The following is a 25,734-nucleotide window of genomic DNA, read 5'->3' as shown; positions in this document are numbered from 1 at the left end:
TTAAAAAAGTTAAAAAAAATAAAATAAAAAAAAGAGACCCTTAAAAAAAGCCTCAAACAAACTGTGTTACTTTAAACCACCATGAAGCTTTTTGAACATCCTGGTCCACATTTAGTCCCATTTGCTGTTATAATAAGCTCCACTCTTCTGGGAGTTCCACTAGATTTGGAGATTTGTGCTCACAAGACTGTTAGTAAAGTCAGGTACTGATGTGGGTGAGGTGAGGAGGCCTGGGGTGCAGTCAGAGTTCACATTCATCATGTTCAATAGGATTAGAGCTCTTTAGCAGGTGATCTTCCATCCTAACTCATGTAAAGTACATCTTCATGGAGCTGGATTCGTGCACATGGGCATCATCATGCTGGAACAGGTTTGAGTCTCTTAGTTCCAGTGAATGAAATTTAATTGTTGTGAACAGTTTGCAGGAGAATTGCTGGATATGTTCGGTGTCCCAATACTTTTGAGCGCTCCTACTCTATGTTCATAAAATAGTACTTTACTGATATTTAACGGTATTAGAGGCGAAAGTTATCGCTCCATATCTAGAACGTGATCTCGTGAAGAGAGTATTTATAGATTTATTCCACGAGCTGTAACGAGTTGTCAGACGACAAAGCAACAACAAAAAAAAACGTTTCTTTTCCCCCTAGAAAGTTATTAGCTATTAACTTAATTACAGCTTTGTGTGGCGCATCGGTACATGGGTGGCCTCGTCGGTCACATGACCAGACATGTCATGGTTCCCATGATCAGACTGGATCACCAGACACGCACGTGAAAAACAATACTATATCTATACTACAGCTTTTTTTTATATATATATATTATTGCATTCATAATCTTACAGCAAATCTATTGCCTTACAATCATGTGTAATTAATGTGTAACTACACATTTATTGCAGCTTTATAGCCAACACGTGAACCATAACGTGAAATCAAGGCCACAAACTCAGTTCTCCACTTTTCTTTTGCTTACCGTGTAAAAAATAAATAAAACATTTTTAAAAAAAAATTAAAAAAAGGGGAAAAAATAAAGTAAAGAATTCAGTATCCTTTTCATAACAATTGATATGGGTTTTATACATAGGTTTGAGCATTATAAAAATGACAGTGACTCTTTTTTGCATTAAAGATAAACAAACAAACAAACAAACAAACAAACAAACAAACATATAAATAAATAAAATTGCTATGGCCATGTAAAGAAAGTCATTTAGATTTAAACAGCTTGGGGAAAAAGAACTTAATTTTTTTTTTTTTTTCAATTTATTTTTTGTCAAATATTTTATTCATTCATGCAGTCCACTTTCTTTTTTTGGGTACTTAAATAAAAATAATAATAATAAAAATAAAAAACATTATTAATATTATTATTTTATTATTATTTACCCAAAAAATGTTTTAATGAATTTTACTCGGAATAATTATTTTTTATATATAAAAATTTTCTAAGGCAACACGTGCAGCCAATCTGGCGCAGTTCCAAATCGCTCATTAGAGGACGTCAAGTGCACTACTTCGAGGGTGTCCAGAAAATGACTTCACACCACGCTGAGTGCACTTAGGAAAGGGATTGGGAATCTGTTTACGATGAAGCCCCGCAGAATTACGGCTGCACCTCTCCTCTCCTCTCGTCCTCATGCCTTCCTGCCCTTCTCTCTCTCTCTCTCTCTCTCTCTCTCTCTCTCTCTCTCTCTCTCTCTCCTACCTGCAGCTCCTCCTGCTTGCCAAAATGCATCCAGGCAACTCTGCAAAAAGTTTTCCCAAACACATTTATTTCATGAAGATTGAAGCTCAACGCATCACCAAACCACACACACACACACACACACACACAGAACTTGGAGATAACAAACCACTTTTTTTTTATTTATTTTTTTTAGATCATCACGACTTTTGATGTCGTGATAAAAAGCTGCTAAAAATCTAGAATAAGTTTTCCTGGTGTATTTAGTTGCAGAGGGAAGGAAGGGAGGAAGAGAAGGAATGAAGAGAAGGAAGGCAGCGGTGTGGTGAAGATCAACGTCAGGCGCGCGCTAGCACCCTAATGAGTACACATGGGCAGTAGGCATGGAGAAGCCGTGGTCCGGTTCTGCCCTAGTGAGGAGTGTGGAAGTGTGAGAGTGGACCACTGGTTCTGTGTGTCTGTCAGCATGGCTGGCTGTGTAGCAGAGCTGCTCAAACGTTTCTCCAGGAAAAAAAAAAGAAAAGACAAAAAAAAATAAAATAAAGTCATACGTTACCAGGGGAGATCCGGGCGGACTTTCGAACCATCCAAACACCGTTCCGGGTTTCAAGCTCAACGTTAATTCCACACGAAATGGGTGCATTTACATATAAATCGATATATGTATGTGATTTTCTTCTTCTCCCTCTGCTCTACTCGTCTACCAACAGAGAGGTGGACATCATCGTCGACTCGGTTATGGCCCCGCCCTTCGGCTCAAGCAGCGCTGCGTGGCTACATACACCCCCTCACAATGTGGCAGCCAATCACAAATGGGCTCTGTCAATACCCCTCGTCGATGATTGGTCATCCCTTATGACAGCTCGGCTTTGATTGGCCGAATGAAACTCCACTGACTTATACCAGCGCACACGTTCAGGGGTGTGTCGTGACGTCATCCGCTTGCCAGAGAAGAGGTAAACAATCAGGTCCATATGAACTTGGTGATAATATGATTCATAATAATAAAAAAAAACATTAATATTATTATTAATAATAATAATAATAATAATAATAAAATTAATAAAATAATTAACTAATTTATTAGAAGGAAAACAATATATATATAATAAATGACAAATAAATTATATTATATTTACATAATTATTATAATTTATATATTTTTATTCTATCTATCTATCTATCTATCTATCTATCTATCTATCTATCTATCTATCTATCTATCTATCTATCTATCTATGCACATATATTCACGTTAATATATGAATAAATAATAACATTTTATTTAATGATTATATGAAATTATTATAATATTTATTTACTTTTGTTAAACCTATTTATAATAAGTATATAAAATTAATTAATTAACAAGCCCTTGAGTTACTGTGTTTAATATAATGAACTAAACATAATAATATTAATAATATTAATAATAATAATAATAATAATAATAATAATAATAATAATAATAATAATAATAATAATAATAATAAAATCCCACAAGCTAGAAATAAAAACAATAAAATAAAATAACGAGGAATATATTATTTTATGGTTGTATTATTATATGGGTAATAATATAACATTTTTAACTAGTATATTTTTTAATCAGAGGCGATAAAAACATTGTAAAATCACATGATATTGCATCTTTTTTTTTTCAATCATTTTTTTTCATGCCACTCTGACATCTAAGACAGTTTTAAATAGAAATAGCTGATCATTCTTATGTCTGCATATTAATGAGTTTGCAACCCAGTTTTAGTCCTAAATTTGCTTCTTTTAAATAGTTAATAAAAAAAGAAAAAAAATGTAAGAATCTGGATCTGGCATCGCATTTGTTCCACTCAAAAAAATTCAGAATTCATACGTTTGAACAGAAATGCATTAAAATTGCAGAAAGGCATTTTTCCCGAGTAGAAAAAGCTATAAATGAAATTACAGGTTGCCTTGATTTTATCTGTACATTCTTATGTGGGGGTGTAATTGGTCACATTACCATGAAGAGCCTGGGTTTCTTAAAATATATATCCAGTATGAGTCATATAAAATCAATACACCCATTTTATTCCATAAAATCCAAAAAATTGCTAATTACAGATGTTCTATGTATAATAATTACACAGGTGTATGGTGTAAAACTGTAAAATATCTTCACATAACTGTTTTTTCCCTCTGCAACAGTGTGGACATGGTGGCTGATGTTTGATGTTTCTTGTCTCATGACTGAACAATGTGACCCCCTATTGAATGACATCCTGTGTCCAGGGTGTGTCTTCTCTGTAGTGATCTTTGTCCAGGAACACAAAATTCAATCGTTTTCTTCTTTTTTTCTATTTCTACTAATGCATGTGACTGATTTATGTGTCTGTGTGCACGTGTGTGTGTGTGTGTATGGGTGTGAGTTTCTTCTTCCACTCCGTATACATCAACCCTCAAGCGCATGTGTATAGACATGTTAGTCGATGTCCTGTGTATATGAGAGATTTATGTGAAAGACGCGAGAGAGGGTACATTTCGAAAGGGTGTGTTCCATGCTTATAATGACAGTAATGGTGAGGATTTGTGGCTGGAAAAAAATAGCCATGCGAGCATACATGGCAAAACATCTGCTCAATTGTGTAATGATTTACCATTTGGTGGATTTTTCCTCTGAGTAACAAGGTTGAGGTTTTGGCATACGATTATCAGACAGACGAAATTTGATACATAAGGACGTTACGCACCGTCTAAAAATGTGCCTTGAAATTTGTAATTGACTTCTGATCTGTAGAAACATTTACTGGCAGAAAGAAGCACGGTGGTGGTGGACTCGGCTTGGTCGAGTGAGGATATTTCTCCACAATTCATCATGTTTGTCTTTCTCATGACATAAAGAAAATCTGGATACCAAAGGATATTTGGAATATTCCAAATATTTCCTGTAACGAGGTGGCGTGTATTATTAAGTGGGAAAAAAACGAAACATGCGATAAAAACCTACATGAAACAGTCGACTTTGTGGAAGAAATAAATGTTATGTATGAGATAAAATATCGTTTTAAACCGGTTTTTATAAAAAATGCATGAAAATAATTTTATTTCTTTATTTAAAAGTCAGACAGACAAATTGTTGAGGGACGAGAACAAAATGTCCTACAGTTATTTTTATAATATTGCCGTATTGTCCTACAGTCTTGTAATAAGTCATAAGTGTAGGTGTGTGTGTGCGTGTGTGTGTGTGTGTGTTTGTGTGTGTGTGTGTGTGTGTGTGTGTGTGTGTTTGTTTGTGTGTGTGTGTGCACGTGCTAAAATCTAGGCCACTTTATATGCCTAGATATGAAGTGATGACTAAAGTTCAGAGGAAGATTGTTGTCTCTTCGCTTAGGCAGGAATGTCTGTAGTGTGCATAGCAAGCCCACATACACACACACACACACACACACACACACACACACACACACACACACACACAAAACCTGCTGCCCAATATCGCTGTCTCGTGTTGTACTCATGAAAATAATCTACCCATGTCACTCCTCCTGGGTGCTGTAAATTACGTTAGCAGCAGAGTGTTCGTGTTACCAAGGTGTTTAACACGTCTGTGGAGAAAGCACCAGTCGCTGGCCATCTCTCTGTCCTCAGACCTGCCGTCCTTCCCGTTCAGCTGGAAAAACCAACACCGTGCGTACGTGGGCGTTGAAGCGAGGTGTGCTGCAGAACTAGTGCAGAGCCTTGAAGGGTGAAATAGAAAGGGCCCTGTGTAAATGCCATTGTCTATCTTTATCACTGAATGTGTTTGATGAGTGGAAAGCACTGAAGAGAAATTAACACAGGCACCATGCCCTGATCCTCCACCAGCTGAGAAATAAATCGACTGGAAAGAAGGAAGGAAACGATCTTCAAAAAACTTTCAGTAAACTTTCAGACCGTTCTGCTTCACACCACATCCACCTGATTGCCCACAATCATATGTTATACATTTACTTACAACTGAGCACCTGAAGGTTAAGGGCCTTGCTCAATGCCTTAACCACCTCCCTTGTTGTGTGTTCTTATCGGAAATGATTGGTTCGTTGCCTCCCAGATCAAGTCAAGTCAAGTCAAGAAGCTTTTATTGTCATTTCATCCATATATAGCTGACGCAGTACACAGTGAAATGAAACAACGTTCCTCCAGAACCCTGATGCTACATACAACAACAATCACAGAAACAGAAAACACAGGGCTAAGGACTAGTAAGTGTCCTCGCCACATAAAATGCATGTGTGCAACCTGGTGCAAACAGTGCAAAGACAACACAAGACAGTGCAAGACCACACAGGACAGTGCAAGACAATGAACAAAACACAAAATAGCTCCGCCAGTAAACCTGTTTTAAAGAGACAAAGTGAACAGTAGCAAAAATGTAAACAAAACAAATTGTTAAGGAAGAGGTTTCCTTTTGAGTCTGGTTTCTCTCAAGGTTTCTTACTCATGCCATCTCAGGGAGTTTTTCTCAGGCTACAAAGCAGCTTATCATTCCAGTGAGAAGTCCCAAAGATGTCTGTTGTTAGATGTTACAGAAATTACAACTTCACCTCTAATAGTTTTGGTGACTTTTTTGACAGGAAACATCAACCATCATCAACATGAAGTTCCAAACTGTACACAATGCAATAACAAATAACAGAAGAAAAATTACAGCAATAATTTAAATGTAGCCCATCAAAGATGAACAAATTGTGATAGAAATGTACACTACTTGTAATTACCTCAGAAAATATTTTGAATGAAACCAAAAGAGAGGGTTACAGAGAAATCTATATCAGAGTGGCATGACCAAACTGGTTCCAGTTGACAGAAAAGCTATGGCAACTCAAACAAACACTCTTCACAGCCATGGTGAGAGGAAAAGCATGTCAGAATGCTCAAAACGTTAGGTGGACATGCTAAAACAGAAGACAACATTAGGTTCCGCAGAATTTTTTAAAGCCCTGAACAAAACAAAAAAAAGGGTACACAGGGTATGTTTCTAATAAAGTGGCCAGTAAATCTATGTTTCTCCAAGTTTTACTTTCCACATACGGCATATCTGGACTTGTTTTGGTGTTTGGCATGCATTTTCAAATATATCAAACAATACAATAGATTGATTATACACAATGGATCTGAAAGTTTGCTCTCCTAAGGAGAACAAGCAAAATATAAGCTATACGTGGGGTGGTATGTTTTTTTTTCTTTGTCCTCCCATTGGGCGGCAAGGGATTGATGGCTTACTTGCCGTGTCCGTAGCAATTTTGTAGCGTGGTCAGATTGCTAACTTAACACCCACCCTCCTCCTTTTGCAGCCTTTCTTGGGACCGTCCATGGTGTGGGGGGCGGTGGGTGGGCAGGGGCTTAAGGGCCTTGCTCAAGGGCCCAAGGGTGGTATAGCCAGGACTCAAATTGTGTCAGTATGTTGCTATATCAAATAAGCAATGTGTTGAAAATGTAAAAATTCACAATTCAGTTCAGTTCTCTATAGTGTGCATGGTGGCTCGGAAATCCCATCAGGTGGCATTAGATTTGGCAGACATACAGTTATCTCATTTACATATTTTAGAAGTGTTCCTAATCAAATGTTAGCAGTGGCAACATAGTTGAGCTCCGATTTGAGCTACTGAACTTCTAATCAGCAGTATAGAAGGGTGTACATTTCATCAAACGTATGTACCATTCCACTACTGGTTAAAGTTGGTCAGAGATTCTACCTTGAACAGGATTCCTTGAGAAGTTAACCACATGCTCGACCAATTCTGATTTCTAAAACAATGGGCAGATGGTTTGAGTTGGTGCGGTTTTCCTGTGTAAAGCTTTCAAACCGCTCTGTTAGTCTGGCAATCAGGAAGTGTCAATTCAGCTGAATTTCATTAACTAATGGAAATTTGTGTGTGTTTCTGTTTATACCTGTGCCCATTGACGTAACCCAGTTCTTCACTGCTCTGCCGCAATGCACTACATGCTTCCAGTTGGGGAGTCCTCTATTAGTGCAGAATGCAAAACCCTGCGAGAGGACGAATGAATTCGAATAGTGGCAGGATTCGCGGATTCTTCAAGTGTAACTGGTTTTAAATTCATTAAAAAACAAAAAATTTCACTTTCACTAAAAGTAAATTTTTTTTGCAAAACAGAAACTCATTTCAGTTTCATACATGAGCACGTACATCATAACAATGGCATTTTTGGAGCAGGAGGAGGTGGTGCGTGACCGTTGACCCAAAGGTGCGGTGAGAAATTCACGCAGAGGGCACGGAGTGCAGCGGAGTCCTAACGCCTTCACAAATCCAACCGCACATAAATAGGGAACTGTCGTCATGACAACGGATGAGGCGGAATCGGTAAAGAATTAAGAACGTGCTACTTAAAAGGTCAAACCACACGCGGGTTTTCCTGAAATAAACGGAAAAAACAAAACAAACAAATCCAGAATAGAAACAATTCAGGTGATACTTGGAAATGAAAATGATCTCAGATGGATGTCCTTGTCTTGGGGGAAAATAAACCCATACGAGAACGCATGAATGCATTTTTATAGTGAGTTGCATACTGCCAAACATTTAGATAACGATGAACTTTAAGGGTCTGAAGCTTGTAGCATGCTCAATAAAGGGCATTTAGATGGTATTTAAAAGTTAGATAAAAAAAAAAAAAAAACCCTGAAAGAAAGAGTAAACAAAGGACTTCTGTGTAATTGCTAGGAGCCGAGTGCCACAAACCTGATAAATGGGACTGCCGGAAGATCCAATCTAATGTGCAGAAAGGTAGCTCACTGAGAGGATTCCAAAGCTGCTCAGTGAAGCAGATTTGAGGGAAAGAATGGGCACACAGGCCCAATAATAAATATTTAGAAAGATGATAAACAATACAATAATATCGATCATATTTATTCATATTTGTTATTGTGAGGTTTGTGTGCGTCTTGTGAAGTCGTTGTAGTCATGGATTTTGTGGTCGTTCTGACAACATTTGCTATTACTGTAGTACTACTCTGCTCCAACATATTCTATTCTATTCTATTCTATTCTATTCTATTCTATTCTATTCTATTCTATTCTATTCTATGTGCTACTCTAACATACTCTATTCTACATTATTCCACTCTTTTCTACTCTCCATTATTACTACTCTACTCTAACATATTCTATTCTATTCTACTCTACTATATTCTAAAATTCTTCTATTCTATTCTATTCTATTCTATTCTATTCTATTCTATTCTATTCTATTCTACTCTAACATTCTCCTATTCAATTCTATTCTATTTGTGCTACATTAACACTCTATTCTTCATTGTTTTACTCTACACTACTACTTCTTTACTCTAACATATTCAATTCTATTCTATCCTACTCTACTCTAACATGCTCATAGTTTATTCTATTCTACATTATTCTACTTTATTCTACTCTACATTACTACTACTCTAACATATTATATTCTTCTCTTCTTTACTCTACTCTAACCTTCTCCTATTCTATTCTATTCTATTCTATTCTATTCTATTCTATTCTATTCTATTCTATTCTATTCTATTCCATTTGTGCTACTCTATCATACGCTATTCTACATTATTCTACTCTTGCATGCTCTATTCTACTTTGTTCTAAATTATTCTACTATACACTAGGAATACTGTACTCTAATATACTACTGCTACTCTATTCCACTCTACTACTACTCTATTCAGTTCTATACTACTATTACTGCTCTTCTCTTTTACTACTCTAGCATACTCTATTGTACTTTACTCTGTTCTATTCTACTTTTACTGCTAATCTATGTTTTTAAGGTAAAGTGCAGTTATGATAAACTGATATAAGCAGAAATTGTGTTGATTTTGCAGGTTTTATTAGTATTGTAAGTATTGTTTTTTGTTTTAATGAACACTTCACCAAATTTTTAAAACACTTGTCCTACATTTTTTGGGACATAAAATACATTTTTGAGCATACCCTATTCAACAACTTGTAATAAAAAAGGAAAACATCTGTAAAATCTAACTGTCAGATGAAAAATACTGGAGAGACGCAATCAGATAAGAGGTCCACATCAGAGAAGAGGTCCACATCAGAGAAGCAGACAAGATACAATAGTCAACGGCTCTATAACAACAGAGACAAAGGCAACTGAATCAAACAAATTGAAACATCTGACCTATTTACTTAATATACAGTAGAAAGACAATTGAACCACTCTATAGTTTCTATAGCGTAGCGTAGGCCAATACAAAAAAAACCTATCCCACATAACAGGGTTACTCTCAGATGTACATTCCTGGGATTTCTGTTCTTTTTTTAGACCTCATCTGCAAAGCCGCTTATAGAAAAACAATGCAAATACAATGCTCTTCTCATTAACGCTAGCAATATTGTTCTTTTTAATGGATGTACACAAGGAATAACACAAGGTTCTTATGCAAAACTGGTGAAAACATCTCTCATAGATTTTAAGATATTGTTAGGGAATAAAAATAATAATAAAAGATGGATTGGAAGTGTGAAAACTTGAGGGGAAAAAAAACAGAATGGGAGGTTAGAAGATTGAGCAAAAGCTGCCTGGTGTACAATTACAAACTGATCATATACAAATACAGTTACAACAAAAAACTGTGTATTTGTCCAGTATCTGTATATTAAATCAAATCAGATGTGGGTGTGTCCCAAACCAAAAAGGTTTTATTAAATTTCTATATGTGCTTAAAAATATTGCTGACTCAAATAGTATTTAATTAGTACCTGAGGTATTTTCTAACAAATGTTATTGTTTTTTTCACAAAGAAATATTAATAAATACATAAATAGCCAAATATGAAACACTACAAACAAGACCAGACAGTTACTAAGAATGAATGAACGAAAGTATCACAAATGTGGCCTTTGTTTATTCTGCTAGATTAAATACCTTTTTATGTATGCCATTTATAAGATGCACTTTTTCAAATTTACTTATTAAACCTAAACACTTTAAGGTTTGATGGACTCCCTCAAGGGCCCAGCAGCTGAGGTTTAAACTCAGGACCATTCTGATTATAGAAATCCAGCATCTTAACCTTTGACCTACAATTTCCCCTCACCACTTTTTAGATACAGTACATACAGGTCCAGGCCTCAGGTGATGTTCAGATCGAGTGTCAGAATGGGAATGAAACAGGAACCAACTTAAAAAAGTGATCAATAAGCACTCGTTACAACTGTGGCGAGCAGGAAAGCATAAAATGCAAAATTGTGCTTCCTACTTGTGTGTACTTGCTTTTCCTGTGCATTACTATTGGGTTACATCCCTGAAGAGACTGTACACAATTTCACATTTGCTCTTTGTTTTAGTAGTAGTGACTCCAGGATGTGACTCCAGCAGTGACTCCAGGATGTCGTCATTTCAAGTGGCCTCAGAGTATGAAACTATGAAAATACAAAAACTGCCATGTCATCTTGGTGTCTCTGAGGCCTAGGAAAAGAATAGGTCGAAAATGATGTCATTATAAAAGTGTGAAAAAAGGGACAAGATGCAACAGTGTAATAAAGATGAAAAAAATTAGGGCGAAGAGAAAAGGAGGACTGAAGGAAGGAGAGGAGCATTAACAAAAGAAGGAGGGAGGGAGGGAAGGCCCGAGATGGGGTCTCATCACTCTGCAGCTTCTGATCAATGCTGTGTGTTTCACAACGTCACTAACGAAATGGCCACGTCTATCTCTCTCTCTCTTTCTCTCTCTCTCTCTCTCTCTCTCTCTCTCTCTCTCTCTCTTTTACACACACACACACACACACACACACACACACACACACACACACACACACACACACACACACACACACACACCCTGCACAGGCCTCATTGTGACGATATGCAAGACAGCATGCCGGCCAGAAGCACTCCTCACAAACAGTGTGGAAAGGGGTCAAGGTGCAAGCATTCGAGCTGGAATGTTGGGTTGGGAAAAGGCAAGAGAGAGAGAGAGAGAGAGAGAGAGAGAAGGAGAGAGTGACAGAGGAGAAGTCAGAAAGGAAGTCCATAACAGTGCAAAATAATAGCTGAGAAATGATCGCAAAGCCGCCATTTTGTGTCGAAAAAAGCATTATAAAACCGTTTCTCTGTGGAACCAAATCACTGGCCAAATCTTTTTGTAAGCTCCATGAAAAACTAGGAATTTGGCTGATCACATGCATATTCTGTCCATTAGTGCTTTTATAAAAGCATACCTGTGAGATTGGGCTATAAAAATAAAAACTAACACAGCTAGTGGAATACAAAAACGTACTGTACTGTATTTCATGCTGTGAAATCGCATCTAGCTGAACAGCTGGGAAACAAAACGTGTAAAAGTGACAAAATAATGCGAGAAGATAAAAAAAAAAAGTTTGGTGTTACTTGCTTCTCCAGCTATGAATAATAAAAAAAATAAATAAAGGTATGACAGGCTGCTTCATGTTATCTCTCATGATATCTCTCAGGTGTGCTTAGAAGAGATGGTGTCGTAATGTGTGCATCAAGATCACGTGGTTCTCCTCAAGGTGGTAAAGCCACATCAAACAGCAGAATAAAAAAAAACTAAGTGCTGTGGGTGTTGGTGCAAGATGTGCTGGTCCAGGTATTGCAGAAACCACTTATCTCTTTCAAAATTCACCCACAACAAAGAATAATCAAAAAACTGTAAAAAGCATTCAGAGAGAATCAGTTGTGTGTCCTTGGAAATGCCTTGCTAATGAAGTCAGACTGGAACATTTGACTACTCAAAAAACAGCATCTCATAGCCTTTGTTTAGGAAATTCTTTAAAACCACATCATTTGAGAATCTTAAATAAAGCGACAATGTTTTAATGATGCCTTTATTCGGATACCTGTTATGTGGGTGTGGCCTAATCTGAAAAAGGTTTGCTCGATTTCTATAGATTTTGTACTGAGAACTGTACTATTTAACTAGCTGAGATACTTTTAAAAAAAATGATTGGCTCTCTTTTCCAGAATATGCAAACGTAGCAAACGTAGCAAACGTAGCAAACGTAGCAGCATATGCTCCGCCCTCCACTCTGGAACCAGGGCTTGTCCAAGCGCCCGCTGCCACATAGATATACGAGGTGGTATCAAAAAGGTTCAAGACTAGTTTTGTAACACACCAACAGATGCCAGCACAAGGCTGCATGCACAGTCACAGGGAGCACTGACCTTCTTAAGTCAGTGTGCCAAAAGACATCGTTCTGTGTACATCTTTAACTGTGCTATACAGTATGGTACTGTAAATTGCTTGGTTTTGCTAAATTACGTACTTAATTTTGTTAAATTATTAACAAATTTACAATGGGGTCATCAAAACGCATCTCCATCTTAACTCAGGAAATTCGGTATATAACATAACACAATCCTGACCAGGCAGTCACTAAGGATGAGTGAATGAAAGCTGGAATGTATCACATGTGGCTTGTGTTAGTCTTTTGGCCACACTTGTTTAGATATTCTTACAGGTCCAGAGCTTCAGGCACATATTTGTGTATCGGCAAGCTTGTTATATACATAAAAAGTTCTGCAAAAATCCAGTTTCAATCTTTCCCCTTAACTGACCTCCTGGGGGTTTTAGACTCAGAGGATAATCCGTTAGACTGTGTTCTCCGAGCTACGCTTAGTACCGGATTCAAGAAAGCCGAAAGCAACTTTGATCAAGTGTTGAGCTGAAAACAAGACAATGATTCATAAAGGATAATGGAATGCACGTATTCATTTGCAGGATTTGCCTGACGGTACCGCTGACAGCAGGGATCCCGCCGACTATTATAGCTTTAAAATGATCTGCTGTAGTCACATTCCTGAACTTAGCTGAGCTATCATGGTGTGATATCTATAAACGTAGCACGCCCTGAGATTGCTGCTTCGTTTGGTACGTGGCCAAGTCAGTCATGGGTTCATGGGCATGTAGACGAAAGGTCAGCACCGCTAATAAAGTGCGGTACACACAGTGAGTTTTACCGAGGCCTGAGTGACCAGCCTATATGATTCTCTGGTTAATTCCTGCACATGATCGCTGAGTGCCTGTGTTTCAAAGGTGAACGCATTTTTTAAACACATTCGTATGCGGGGTTATCTTGAATGCTTTCCATGCTCGAATCAGGAGGCTGAGGTCAGGCTGGGATAAAAAAACAAACAAAAAAAAAAAAAAACAGACACAAGTCATTACTTTATTTTCATTTTAGCTGCATGAGCAGTGATGCCTCAGCAGTTGAGGTTTTTCAGGCTTATTGATCTGAGGGTTGAAATTTCAAGGCCTGAGCGCTGCCAAGCCAAGACCCTCAAAACCTTTGAATACTGCAGGAGTTCTATAATACTGATAAACATTCAACCCTGGCTTCCTGCAAAGCTGGGATATGTTCAGAAATATATTTAACTGGATTGTATAATGATAGTATTGAATACTCCACTGTTGATTTTTCCCTACCCCGTCATTTTCTCGGCTTATCGCTAACATGACATGTAAGCCACGCTTTGGCATCACGAGTGAGTTGAAAAGAGTGAAACATGACACATAACCATAAATGGATTAAAAAAGTATAAGGTCCCCTGCAATTATATATAAATAAAATGTCTTTTTTTTTTAGCAAGCATTTAAGTATTTCTTCTCAAGGGACAATACTATAGAAATTAAACTTGAATATATTTTAGAGGAGTCAGTGTGCAGCTCGTATAGCAGTACAGATTTACAGTCCTCTAAAAATAACTCAACATGTAGCCATTATTGTCTAAATAACTGTCAAGAAAAGTGCGTACACCCTAAGCGATAACAGCTGTACATCGTGTAACCATGCAAAGCCACATGTCCTATTCATCATGGTTATGTTTTTGTCTGCTTGACAGAACCATACAAATTTGTGTATCTTGTATTAAAGCAATTTGGTGCTTTGAGTCCAATTCTCTCATACTGACCACTGGATGTTCATGGCACCTCATGGCAAAGACCGTCTGAGGATTTGAGAATTAAAATTGTTGCTCTCCATAAAGATGAACGAGGCTATAAGAAGATCTGTAACACCCTGAAACTGATTTACAGTACAGTGCCCAGGGTCATACGAAGGTTTATTAAGGGTTCCACTAGGAACAGACCTCGCAAGGGTCCATCTCGTGCTGTGCGTCAGGTGCAAAAGCTGCTTCAAAAAAACAGACAGCACTGATTTGTTGTAACAGGTTGTAAGGTTCGCTTGTCAGTGCTGAAGATGAAGATGAAGGCGATGGAGTGGCCAAGTATGTCTCCAGACCTGAACCATATTGAGCACCTGTGGAACATCCTCAAGCGGAAGGTGGAGAAGTGCGATGTGTCTAACATCCAGTAGCTCTGTGATGTCATTATCGAGGTGTGGAAAAGGATCCCGGCAACGATCTGTGCAGCTCTGGTGAATATCATGCCCAGGACGATTAAGGTAGTGCTTGATAACAATGGTGCTCACATGAAATATTGACACTTTGGACACAGTATTGAGATGTTCACTTAGGGTGTACTCACTTTCGTTGCCAGTTATTTATACTATTGCAATAGCTTCTATTTGTCGAGTGGCATTTAAATTTTGTTTTTACTTCTATTATTTGTATCACATTATCAAACAGAAGAATATATGAAAACATAAAAATTTATATATACCCCAGTGTTGATTAGCCTAACCTCATTCATGCTAGCTAGCTAGGTTTTGCAGTTTAGTGTGTTACCTTCATATCTGGTTTTTTTTGTGATCTCAAATTCAAAATATTTTTTTTATACTAAATTTCAGCTACTTCTTCCCCCGTAAGCAAAGATCTCTAATTTTACCATAACTGCTTTATTAGCTAGCTAGACAATTTAGCATTTATATACTGTAGCATTATTAAATAAGCTCATTGCTGGTCAGAAAGCAGGATATTACTTTGTCTCGTATTTGCGCACCAGTACAGCATATTGGTAAACATGATCACACGAGGTGTGTGATTTTATTGTCCTTATAATAACTTCCCGTTCCGGAACATTGTCCAAGTTCAGGCTGGCAGGCTGGAGAATCTGTTCCCTCTGCCAGGACTATACTTAGAAAATTACACCATTTCTCAGCTTGGACGATGCTGCCCTGGAGAACATGACATGAAAAGATTGTACACTGAATTACAAGACACACCCTGTCTTCGTCTTTTTCATCTTCTATCAGTCTCCCTTTTTCGTTCGAAGCTCGGTTGAAATGCAAGGCCGAAAAGCCGAGTCGATGACGCAGTGTGGGTTCTGGTTATTTTATTTTTGTATTTTTAAAACAGGTTTGGTAGAAGAACAAACCGTGTCGCACTATTTATGTCAACTCTGGAGCTCTGCACAGAATCTGACCTCATGCATTTCTCTCTCTCTCTCTCTCTCTCTCTCTCTCTCTCTCTCTATATATATATATATATATATATATATATATATATATATATATATATATATATATATATATATATATTATGTATATATACACTATGTCTCTCTGTCTTTGTGTCTGAGGTGGATTACAGACTGTTTATCCTTTCAGTTACCCTCTTTCATGTCTATCATGCCCTGTGCTATCTTTACGCTCACTCTCAGGTATCCATTTTTTTTGTCACTAATAACTTTACGTGCTTTGTAACTCTGTATGTGGTGTTGTTTTTGGCTGTTATTCGTCATTAATAAATCTGAGTGAATGAATCCTCGGAAACCTCTTTAAAGGAGTTGTTTTTGACTTTTTTTTATGTCCTCCGCTGCCTGTGAGGGACAACAATTGACAACATCTTAACGTAATTGACAACATCTTCCCCTTAACAATCCCCGCAGCTTCATCTGAAGCATAAGAATAATGAAATCCTTGCCTTTTTACACCTTTTTCAGGCAGTTTTAACAATCCTATAAGATCATTACCAAACACGATGTGCGACACGGATCTAGAAAACGTATGTATGTAGACTGTACGACGATGTTACCTATTGAATCGTACGCCAGGATGCAAGTTGGTATGAAATAATTCAAACATAATCAGCATGTGCTTGTGGTAAACTAATAGAACATTATGAATCATGCTTTGGCAATTGTGGTTTATATGTGTACTGCAAAAAAGCAGAGGAGGTGGTGGAGGATAAAAATATAGACAGAGTCATGGCTAGGGAAAAACTTGGGATGCCAGATTTTGCAAAGTTAGTTTGAGGTAAGCATACATAATAGTAAGCCGAGATTACATTCATGTTTACCTTTTAGCTCTTTTCAATCAAGATTTAGCGCCATGTTGTGTTCATCAGTATGTCATGTCACGCTGCATGTTTATTGACTAGTCAGAATTACTGACACTGATAGAAACTTATCTTTCGAATCTTTGGAAGCAAAACTTTGAGACTTACTCTTAGAGTATGACGTAGGCCCACTGTTTAGGAACCCTATATTGTTGACGGCCCAAAATCATACAATGTATATGAGGCAATAGGAAACGAGGCAGAGCCAAGCGGTTTAGCTTGGGGCGGGGCCTATATAGAGAACGTAACAATTGTGAACAGTAGCTTGAAACAAAGCAAATAAAAAATGTAACATGACAGCATTTTTCACAGTTTTTAATATGTAATTTAATATCATGCCAAATGTGTCTTACCCTTGGGGGTATCTGGGAGGTGGGTGACTAGGCATCAACTGTAGTTGTTACAGATTTATGGAGATCGTGTGCAAATTAGATACTATGATTATATTTTGCAATAAACATGAGAAGAAAATAAATAAATAAATAAGAGCCTTGAGTGAAAGACATTCATTTTAAGTCTCTGTAGTGCTTGTCAGAGGGAGAGGGTTTTTGCCATGTAAAATATAATTAGTACGCTTCTTTAGTTCCAGCTGGGAGGTGGAGTGGGTGAGCCATTAATGGAGGCAAAAATATTTCAAGCATATATTTGGCAGCATCAAAAGTCCAAGCAGTGGAACTGGATCTGACACAATTCCTTTAATAACCCCAGCCCTTAGCCTAGTCTGATCCACTCGTCTAATATTGAATTGTCTCCACCGACCTGATTGTTTTACTCCACATAATGTAGGAGGAGCTGGATCACATCCAAGCCCACGCACTGTCCCTTTGGATCAACTCTGTCCTGGATGGAGGAGCTGAAGCTGATTCTTGTCTGGTTCCAGCCCTGATGTCCTGGTAAAAGATACTGGATTAGGTTTGACTCAATCCCCTGGACTTTAGATTGGACTCCACCAATACAATACAAGAGGAGCTGGATTACCTGTAACTGAAAACCCTTGAGTTTTTCATTTCATTTCACTCTATCCTGGTAAGGTACAGATCAGGTCTGACCCCAACCCCTGCACATTTGGTTAGTCCATACAAGAGTTGCAGGATCAAGTATGACGGCACCCTCTAGGCTTTTGGATCACCTTTGTTTTGATAGGATGGGCGAGATTATGCCTCAGAATTGATCGTAGGCATTTTTTTTTTTTTTTATGACAGTAATATTGAGAATTGCAAGTGTCTGATGAGAATTAGAATGTAAAATTGGAAGCACATTTTGTATTAAAGCACCAAATACTATTGTTGTCTTTATAAATCTGGCCTGTTGTGGCCTTTAATGTTCTTTCTGAGAGACGATGGTTGGATGATGCCTGGGTGGCAATGTTATGGCATCCGAAGTGAACCGCATCAATGGAGTAGAAAATTACTAAGCTAAACTGGACACTGTGGTGCATTTGGCTGGAATATGTTGGAAATGTCCGACTTGCCAGAACTGAAGCCACACTGGAACCGGCAAAGCTTTTCTGTTTGCATTGCGCTCCCTCGGACAGTGCTGGGATTCTGGGCAGACAGTCGGCACACTGTACCAAACTGCCAGCCAGGGTAATTTATTTGTTTGCCCATAGCCTACTGATGGGGTGATTTTTTTTTTTTTTTTTAGACCAAAGACTTGTGTGTTTTAAGTGTAGAAAGAAGTGCTTTGGATTTAAACACACACAAATAGCAGTGGCATCTGTAGTTAAAATTTTGTTCCATATATATACATACATGCCAGCAAGTTGTTGTGTAAGAGTTGTGGTGGTGTTTTTTTTTGTTTTTTTTTTTTTGGTTTGTGTTTGGAAAGGCCATGCTAGAGATATTAAGCTCAGGTAAATGTTCCTGGCAGAATTAAATGCCAGTGAAAAGGTCTGGGGAAACGAATCCTCAAAAAGAATGGGTGCATTGAGCATCAAGGTTTGATAGTGTGAGTTTTCAGGGACGAGTTTGTAACTAAAGGAGCTGTTTTGTTGTTTGTTGAGCCCTCTGCTGCTTGTGATGGGGACTGTACTCACAAAGACAACATTATGTAAATGCAAAAATAAAACCCCCAACATGCCATCCTGTCATATTGATATACAGAATTAATAGAAATGTAACATTTACATATAACATCAGTGTGAGTCTTGTCTATGTGTAGCTTTGCATGTTCTCCCCATGTTCTTGTGGTTTCCCAGGATCTCGAGTTTCCTTCCATCTTCCAACAAATACTCCCCACAAGTACTCTAAATTGCCCCAAGCCCGTGTGTGTGTGTGTGTGTGTGTGTGTGTGAAGCTATGTGAATTGCTGTTGTCACGTCCAGGGTGTATTCCGGCATCACACATAATGTTCCTGGGAAAGGCTTTGAATCCATTCAGATCAAGAGATAAGGAAGATTAAAGACTTCTGAGAAAATACAATGAAAGACAATGAAAGAAACAAAAAGGGTGGCTTTGGAAAGAAACAACTATGTCCAAACATATGCAAACAAAATATGAGATTTAAAAGAAAAGTATTACAATCACGTAACAGTACCCATAAAAGTGAACGTGATGTTTCGACGTGTTTTGGAGACCCCTGGTGGCTGTAAAGTAAATTACAACAACAAAGTAGGTACATAATGTATTCAGTTCAAAACTATTTATTGTGTCGAATTTTGAGCAAATGTGGCAAAGAATTGGTCCAGCTTGGATTAATACAAATTTCTTACCCATAAATTTTAAATAAGGGTCTCAGGGGAATGAGGCAAAGGAGATCTACTGCATAATGATATTGTAAATTCCATTTTGAAAGGTAATTTTGAAATTGAATTAATATTAAACTTGAAGCTTGCGAAGTGCTGCTTTGTAGCAGGTTTTTGTAATAATTAATACTAAACATATATATATATATATATATATATATATATATATATATATATATATATATATATATATATATATATATAAACAATATATAAACCAGAATAAAGACATGCATCTGCAATTTTGGAAAAAAGCTTTGCACACATGGCTCAGCTCAATCTCAGCTCAGCTCAAGGTCATCTATTAATGCTGTGCAATTAACTCTGATTATCCAAAATTATGACTGATTGATGCATTAATTTACATTTACGACAATCCTACAGAGCAGGTTTAATAATAAAAAAATAATAAATGGTCATCAGAGAACAACTTGCTTTCGTACAGAAGAAGAAGAAGATGATGAGCTTCAAATATTCTTTCTACAGAATACAGGGGTCTAGAATTAGTTCTCAAAAACTCTGAGTCAGAAATCCAGCTGTGGGAATTAAAGGACTTTGGGCAAGTAATTCGGTACACTGCCTTCACTGGTCCGGGACAAAAGAAACGTTATGCACTAAACAAGCAGCTGATCGAAACGAAATTTGTTTTTCTCGGATAAAAAGTGAAATAGTAGAAAAATATATATACGTGCTTTTTGCACTTACAGAAGAGAGGCAGGTCCTGCAGGTAGACTTGGGAGAACAACTCCCTCTAGTGGCAATAGAAGATATACACATGTGGTTATTGCACGTCCATTGGAAAAATATAATTTCCATGTACAGAGCTTGTCAAAAGGTGTGGAAACGTGCATGTTATATTCGTTACTAGGTCATTAATGTTATTTAATAGTATGAACATTTATTTTGACCAAACAAATGTATAAATGCTTTACGTTCATTGCAAAATTCTCCTTTCGCATGAACGACAGCTTTAAACACTCTCTGCATCTGGAAAATTTGTTTCCCCAAACATTCAGCTGAAATACTTGGTCGTGCCTCTTGTAAAACTTGCCTAGCGTACACAAGTTTACTAGTTGAAGATTTCTTTTTTGTGATCTAGTTCATCCCAGAGCAGTTCATTAGGATTTAAGTGCAGTGACTGGGCAGGCCATTCCATTGTTTTTTTTATGGTGAAGGCGGTTCCAACGAAATGGCCAGACGGAAGTACATGTGGTCATGTTGGTTCAGGAAACCTTTTACCATCCAACCTACATGTATATAATACATTTGTTTGTTCTCCAGATATAATCAGAAACGAGTGATGTAATGAATTCATCCAAAACCTTCTGTTATTGCCTGAGGTGACAGTCTGATTGAAATGATTACTGTTACATGACCTAGTCTGTTGTGTATAAACAAAAGGAACATCCATGTATCTCTGTTTCCAACCAGACCTAGAAGTGTGTTTCCAACCAGTCACACTTGTGAGACTAATTTCATATACAGGAGCGTTTTCTGTACTGTACAGTACTCTTGAGCTCAGGAATTTTGCGTTTTAAAACATGTGAGTAAATACATATTTCCATGTTTAAAAAATCCGCCACGTTGGCTGTAATCCCAGTTTCCGCCTGTAGGGTGCGACAAAAAAAGGCTCAATCCCAAAAAATCCTGCACTGCATGGCTATGAAATCAGCCTACACCTAGTGCACTACAAATGCACTAGTTAGCGGTTCAGGATTAGACCAAGTAAGTTAGCAATACATAGGCTAATTTAGCGTTTAGAAAAAGGCATTGAATGAAACTACTATAAAACGTATAATCCGTGCCTTTTTCAGCGCTACATGTTGCGTGCATCACTAGGTTTAGTCCTAATCCTGAAATGCTACATAGTGTAGGGCAGCTATATTGGGCGTGTGCGGCGATTTGGTATTTAGCCCTAGCCTAATATGCTGCTGTGATTCGCTTGTGCAAAATGGCGTACATGTATATTTATGCCAATAAATAACAATAATAATAACAATATAAGAAATTACCGGGCTACTGGTATAGACATTTTATACCCCCTTTATGCTGCACGTGTTCCAGGCGGTCCCATGGTGTAATGGTTAGCACTCTGGACTTTGAATCCAGCGATCCGAGTTCGAATCTCGGTGGGACCTTGTTCTTTTCGCTGTTCTAAATTCAAGTTTGTCGGATGTTTACAGGCAAAAACAGAGCCAGGTTACAAAAAAACATAAACAGTGTCCATAAACAGCCATGTAACTCAAGTCAGTGGACATACTGATGTCTGATGGCAAAAAGCTGATCAAAGATAGCAATATGTGATGGTTGCTGGCTGCCTCTCATATGTTAATAGTGTTTATGACAACCCCACAAAATATTAATTTATTTACAGATTGTCTTTCCATCTCGCCCCAAAAGTAAAAGGTTTCAAAGGTATTTTACATTTTATGAAATACATTTTAAGACACTGGATTACACATTTAATGTTAATAATATATTTTTGTTCTGTTCAGCATCCTGCAAGACACATTATGAAACCCTGAGGGGGAAATATTACATTTAGCAGCCTGACAAAGCAGAGCTGAAGGAGTCAGTTAAAGCTTTGGCCGAAGTCAAACAGAAACAAAAAGAGTACGTTCAGGAATGTACTAAATGTTGTAAATGTTGCTTTCTACTCCTTTATAATGAATCCAGAATCAATCCAGATGTAAAGTCCTCCAGACAGATGTAGAAAAAACATATCTGGAACTCAGCAACTCTTGATTTAATGTCTGATGAAGAAGACGGCATAACTGATGGGAGGCGGGTGAGGGTTGTTAAAACGCCTCCAGACAAAACCCCAAGACTCTCAGCTCTGTTTCAGGAGCTACAGAAAAACTGGAAGCAGTCTATACTCATTTCCGTGTGATGGCACAGGGTGATATGGGAGTCGGACAAGAGTTTATTTATTCAACTCTAATTTCATGTACCTAAGTTTAGTATTATTACAATTTTGTGAATATATATATTGTTTTTTATTCCGTATTGTATTGTTCATTTTAATATTTTGATATTGGTATTTATACCTGTAAGGTATACCACAGCAGGCCCACATTTCTGGGGTGTGGGTGGGCTGAACTATAAGCCCAACCAATGAAATAAAAGCAAATGCATACGCTGGTCCAATAGCTGTTAAGATTTTGGGATGAGCTAAAACATGTGGAACTGGGTAAAAGTTTTGGGTTAAGCCTGGCATGAAAGAGCTACAGGGGAGAAATGCTATTTTCTCTTGGGTGTGAAAAAAATTACCCTTAGAAGATTATCTATCATGGCACCTAATGGTTATAACAAGGACGTTTATGTCAGTGACATACATCCAAAATGGTACAGAATTGGATATACGGACATGTGGATTTTGACATTTCCGACATTTCCATTTCCAAAAATCTTTACAGGACTTTACTGGTCCGTATACAGCTCTGTTCATGCAATGTAAAACACAGTAAGGGTGTGATATGTTGCACTGATCATAATATCTGATTCAAAATAGGATAATCTTTTGCATGCGATCCAGTGAAGATCTGGAACTACTTTGTAGATGGCTGCACCTTAGGCCTCGTCCCATTATCCTGCATCAGTACCCGACTTTACTAACGCACTTGTGAATGAAAAAATCTCACACAAATTTAAAATGTATAATCCAAAATCGAGTGGAAAATCTTTCCAGAATATAGGAGCAAATGGGGATTAGATGTGGAATAAAATGTTTAAAAAAGACTTGTTGCTGTGTCTGGATTTATTTTGGGATATATGGAAAATATAAATGGGTTACTTGGGAATACTGGGAAAAATGGGAAAGTAACATTTTATTTATTAAATATTTACAATAATTCTATTGCTTAAGTGTTAAATAATGTATATATACATACAGTGTATTAATTACTAGAGATTTAAAGCACTTTTGTACGTCGCTCTGGATAAGGGCGTCTGCTAAATGCCACAAATGTATATATTATGATAAATGATATATAAATTGTTTGTGTTTTGTGCATTAGTATGTATTAGATTTTTTTTGTTGATTTCTTCTCTGTGATTTTACTGTTGCCAAATATATACTTTATATAATTCTGATGTATTCTGTGTCGATCTTTGGTTATTAAGATTAAAATAAATTTAGAAATGCTTCAATACATCATGTGACAATATCCCATTACTGTACTGTACTGTGATTTACCATCTGTAGAGAAATACTTATCTGATATTTTGGTCCCAGTGTTTCTCTATAAAACCCTGCCAGGGTTAAAATGATTACTCCTACAAGGTTTTAATGATTGAAGAGAGAAGCAGAATTAGCCCATTCTTTGTGCTAATTCTGTGCTTCTGAATAGCTTCAAGGTTTTTTAATGAGCTATTTCCTGTCCTTTTGTCCCAGCCCTGTGTGTCTGCATCACAAAATGCGTGTTTAGTTTTTTTTAAATGATTCAACCATTCACTAAGCATTTAACTTTCAAACAAACATATGAATAAAACAATTCTCACACTCAGTGACTATTTATTATTATAATTTATTCAAATTATTATTACTATTTTATTTCATTTTTTGCTATTATTACATTTTAACTTTTGGTGTTCAATGTATGATGTGTTCCCACCTGGCATCCAAAGTTCCCAGGATAAAGTCTGGATCCAGCAATTACGTATACAATATTACTATTTATTATTATTTTTATTATTATAATTATTATTATTATTATTATTATTATTGTAAGAAAGGATTCATATTCAGTTGTATTTCCACGCTTTACCACTAGAGGCACTCGAGTAACTGCTTCTAGTGTGATTAATAATAATAATAATAATAATATTATTATTATTACTATTATAACTATTATTATTATTATTATTATTATTATTATTATATTTATTCATATGTTTATGCTTTTTAGAGCAATGTGACATACATGACAAATCTTATCCAAGTCTAGGTTAAAATCTTTTTTACATAAATGTAAATTATATTATAATAATTAATTATGTTATGTATAAAAATAACCCTATTTTTTTATATAATATAATTTTTTTTATTGTAGTTATTTACTTCTTTTTTCACCCCAAGTTATGAGTTTTTCTTAGAAAAGACCTCCTTTGTAGAACACGACCTCCTCCCTGTGAAGGGTGAATTGGGCTCTGTAGCAGCACAGACACTGGGGATGTGGAACAATCCAGACAAAACAGGAAAGGAACTGAAACACGACATCATAGTTTTTGTGCCAAAGCAACAATCAATGGCACCTCTTTTCCAAATGAATGTGTCTGAGTATGATACGATCTGATATGGTCATTTCCTCTACTAAATCACACTTACTGTACAGGACACATAAACTGATGCAAGTGAGTTTAGTTGTGTAACCGTGATGAGATGGGAAATTGGATTTTTAAGTGATCCAGGGGAAAAATCAAACTTTATCATAATCTAACGCAAATAGTTATTTTACAAAATGGCAAATTTTATTGGACAAGTCAGGAAATAAAATCTGTTATTACATTATTAGTGCTTAAAGAGTGTCTACGTACTAGTAAAAAAATTAAATTACACACACACACACACACACACACACACACACACACACACACACACACACACACACACACACACACACACACACACCGACGAGACATAACATTATAACATTATTACATTATAAGCAGTAAGTAAATAAATTTTGTCCTCAAAGTTAATGTGTTAGAAGCAGTAAAAATGGACAAGCAACAGGATTTGATTGCGTTTGACAAATTGTGATATCTAGACGTCTGGGTCAGAGCATCTCCAAAACTGCAACTCTTGTGGGATGTTCCTGGTCTGCAGTGGTCAGTATCTATTAAAAGTGGTCCAGTGAAGGAACAGAGGCTCATTGATGCAACAGATGAGCTCCTGTATCCCAAATTGCTGCAGAAATTATTGACAATTCTTAATAGGTCAGGAGTGTTTTGGCAGCAAAAGGGGGCCAATACAATATTAGGCAGGTGGTCATAATGGTAAGCCTGATCGATAGCTATAAAGTTGTACCTGGTCGTAAATAAGGCCTTCTCTGCTGGCCTCAACTCAGACT

General features: G+C 37.0%; 1 protein-coding gene and 1 long non-coding RNA gene across 3 annotated transcripts in view; both read right to left on the bottom strand.

The window, feature by feature from the left end:
* The window catches only part of vdra (vitamin D receptor a), a 58,221-nt gene extending 55,636 nt beyond the window's left edge, over positions 1-2,585 (bottom strand). Inside the window, exon 1 of the mRNA XM_083521329.1 lies at positions 2,246-2,585. Within this exon, the coding sequence (XP_083377455.1) occupies positions 2,246-2,276 (31 nt within the window). The 5' untranslated portion in view covers positions 2,277-2,585. The remainder of the gene's footprint in view (positions 1-2,245) is intronic.
* A 14,634-nt stretch (positions 2,586-17,219) lies between these two features.
* Positions 17,220-21,857, bottom strand: LOC310715319. 2 transcript variants are annotated; one of them, XR_014530296.1, is made up of 4 exons: positions 21,676-21,857; positions 21,219-21,270; positions 20,369-20,414; positions 17,220-19,282 (listed from the first exon to the last, which is right to left on the bottom strand). It is a non-coding gene; the product is annotated as an uncharacterized lncRNA (long non-coding RNA). The 2 variants fall into 2 exon arrangements; XR_014530297.1 differs by lacking the exon at positions 21,219-21,270 and having other exon boundaries at positions 21,676-21,759.
* Positions 21,858-25,734: the final 3,877 nt, after the last annotated feature.

This window comes from Silurus aristotelis (assembly GCF_946808225.1).
Source record: "Silurus aristotelis genome assembly, chromosome: 19".
NCBI lineage: Eukaryota > Metazoa > Chordata > Actinopteri > Siluriformes > Siluridae > Silurus > Silurus aristotelis.
Note: the sequence above shows the minus strand (reverse complement) of the source record. Positions and strands in the feature narration are given on the sequence as shown.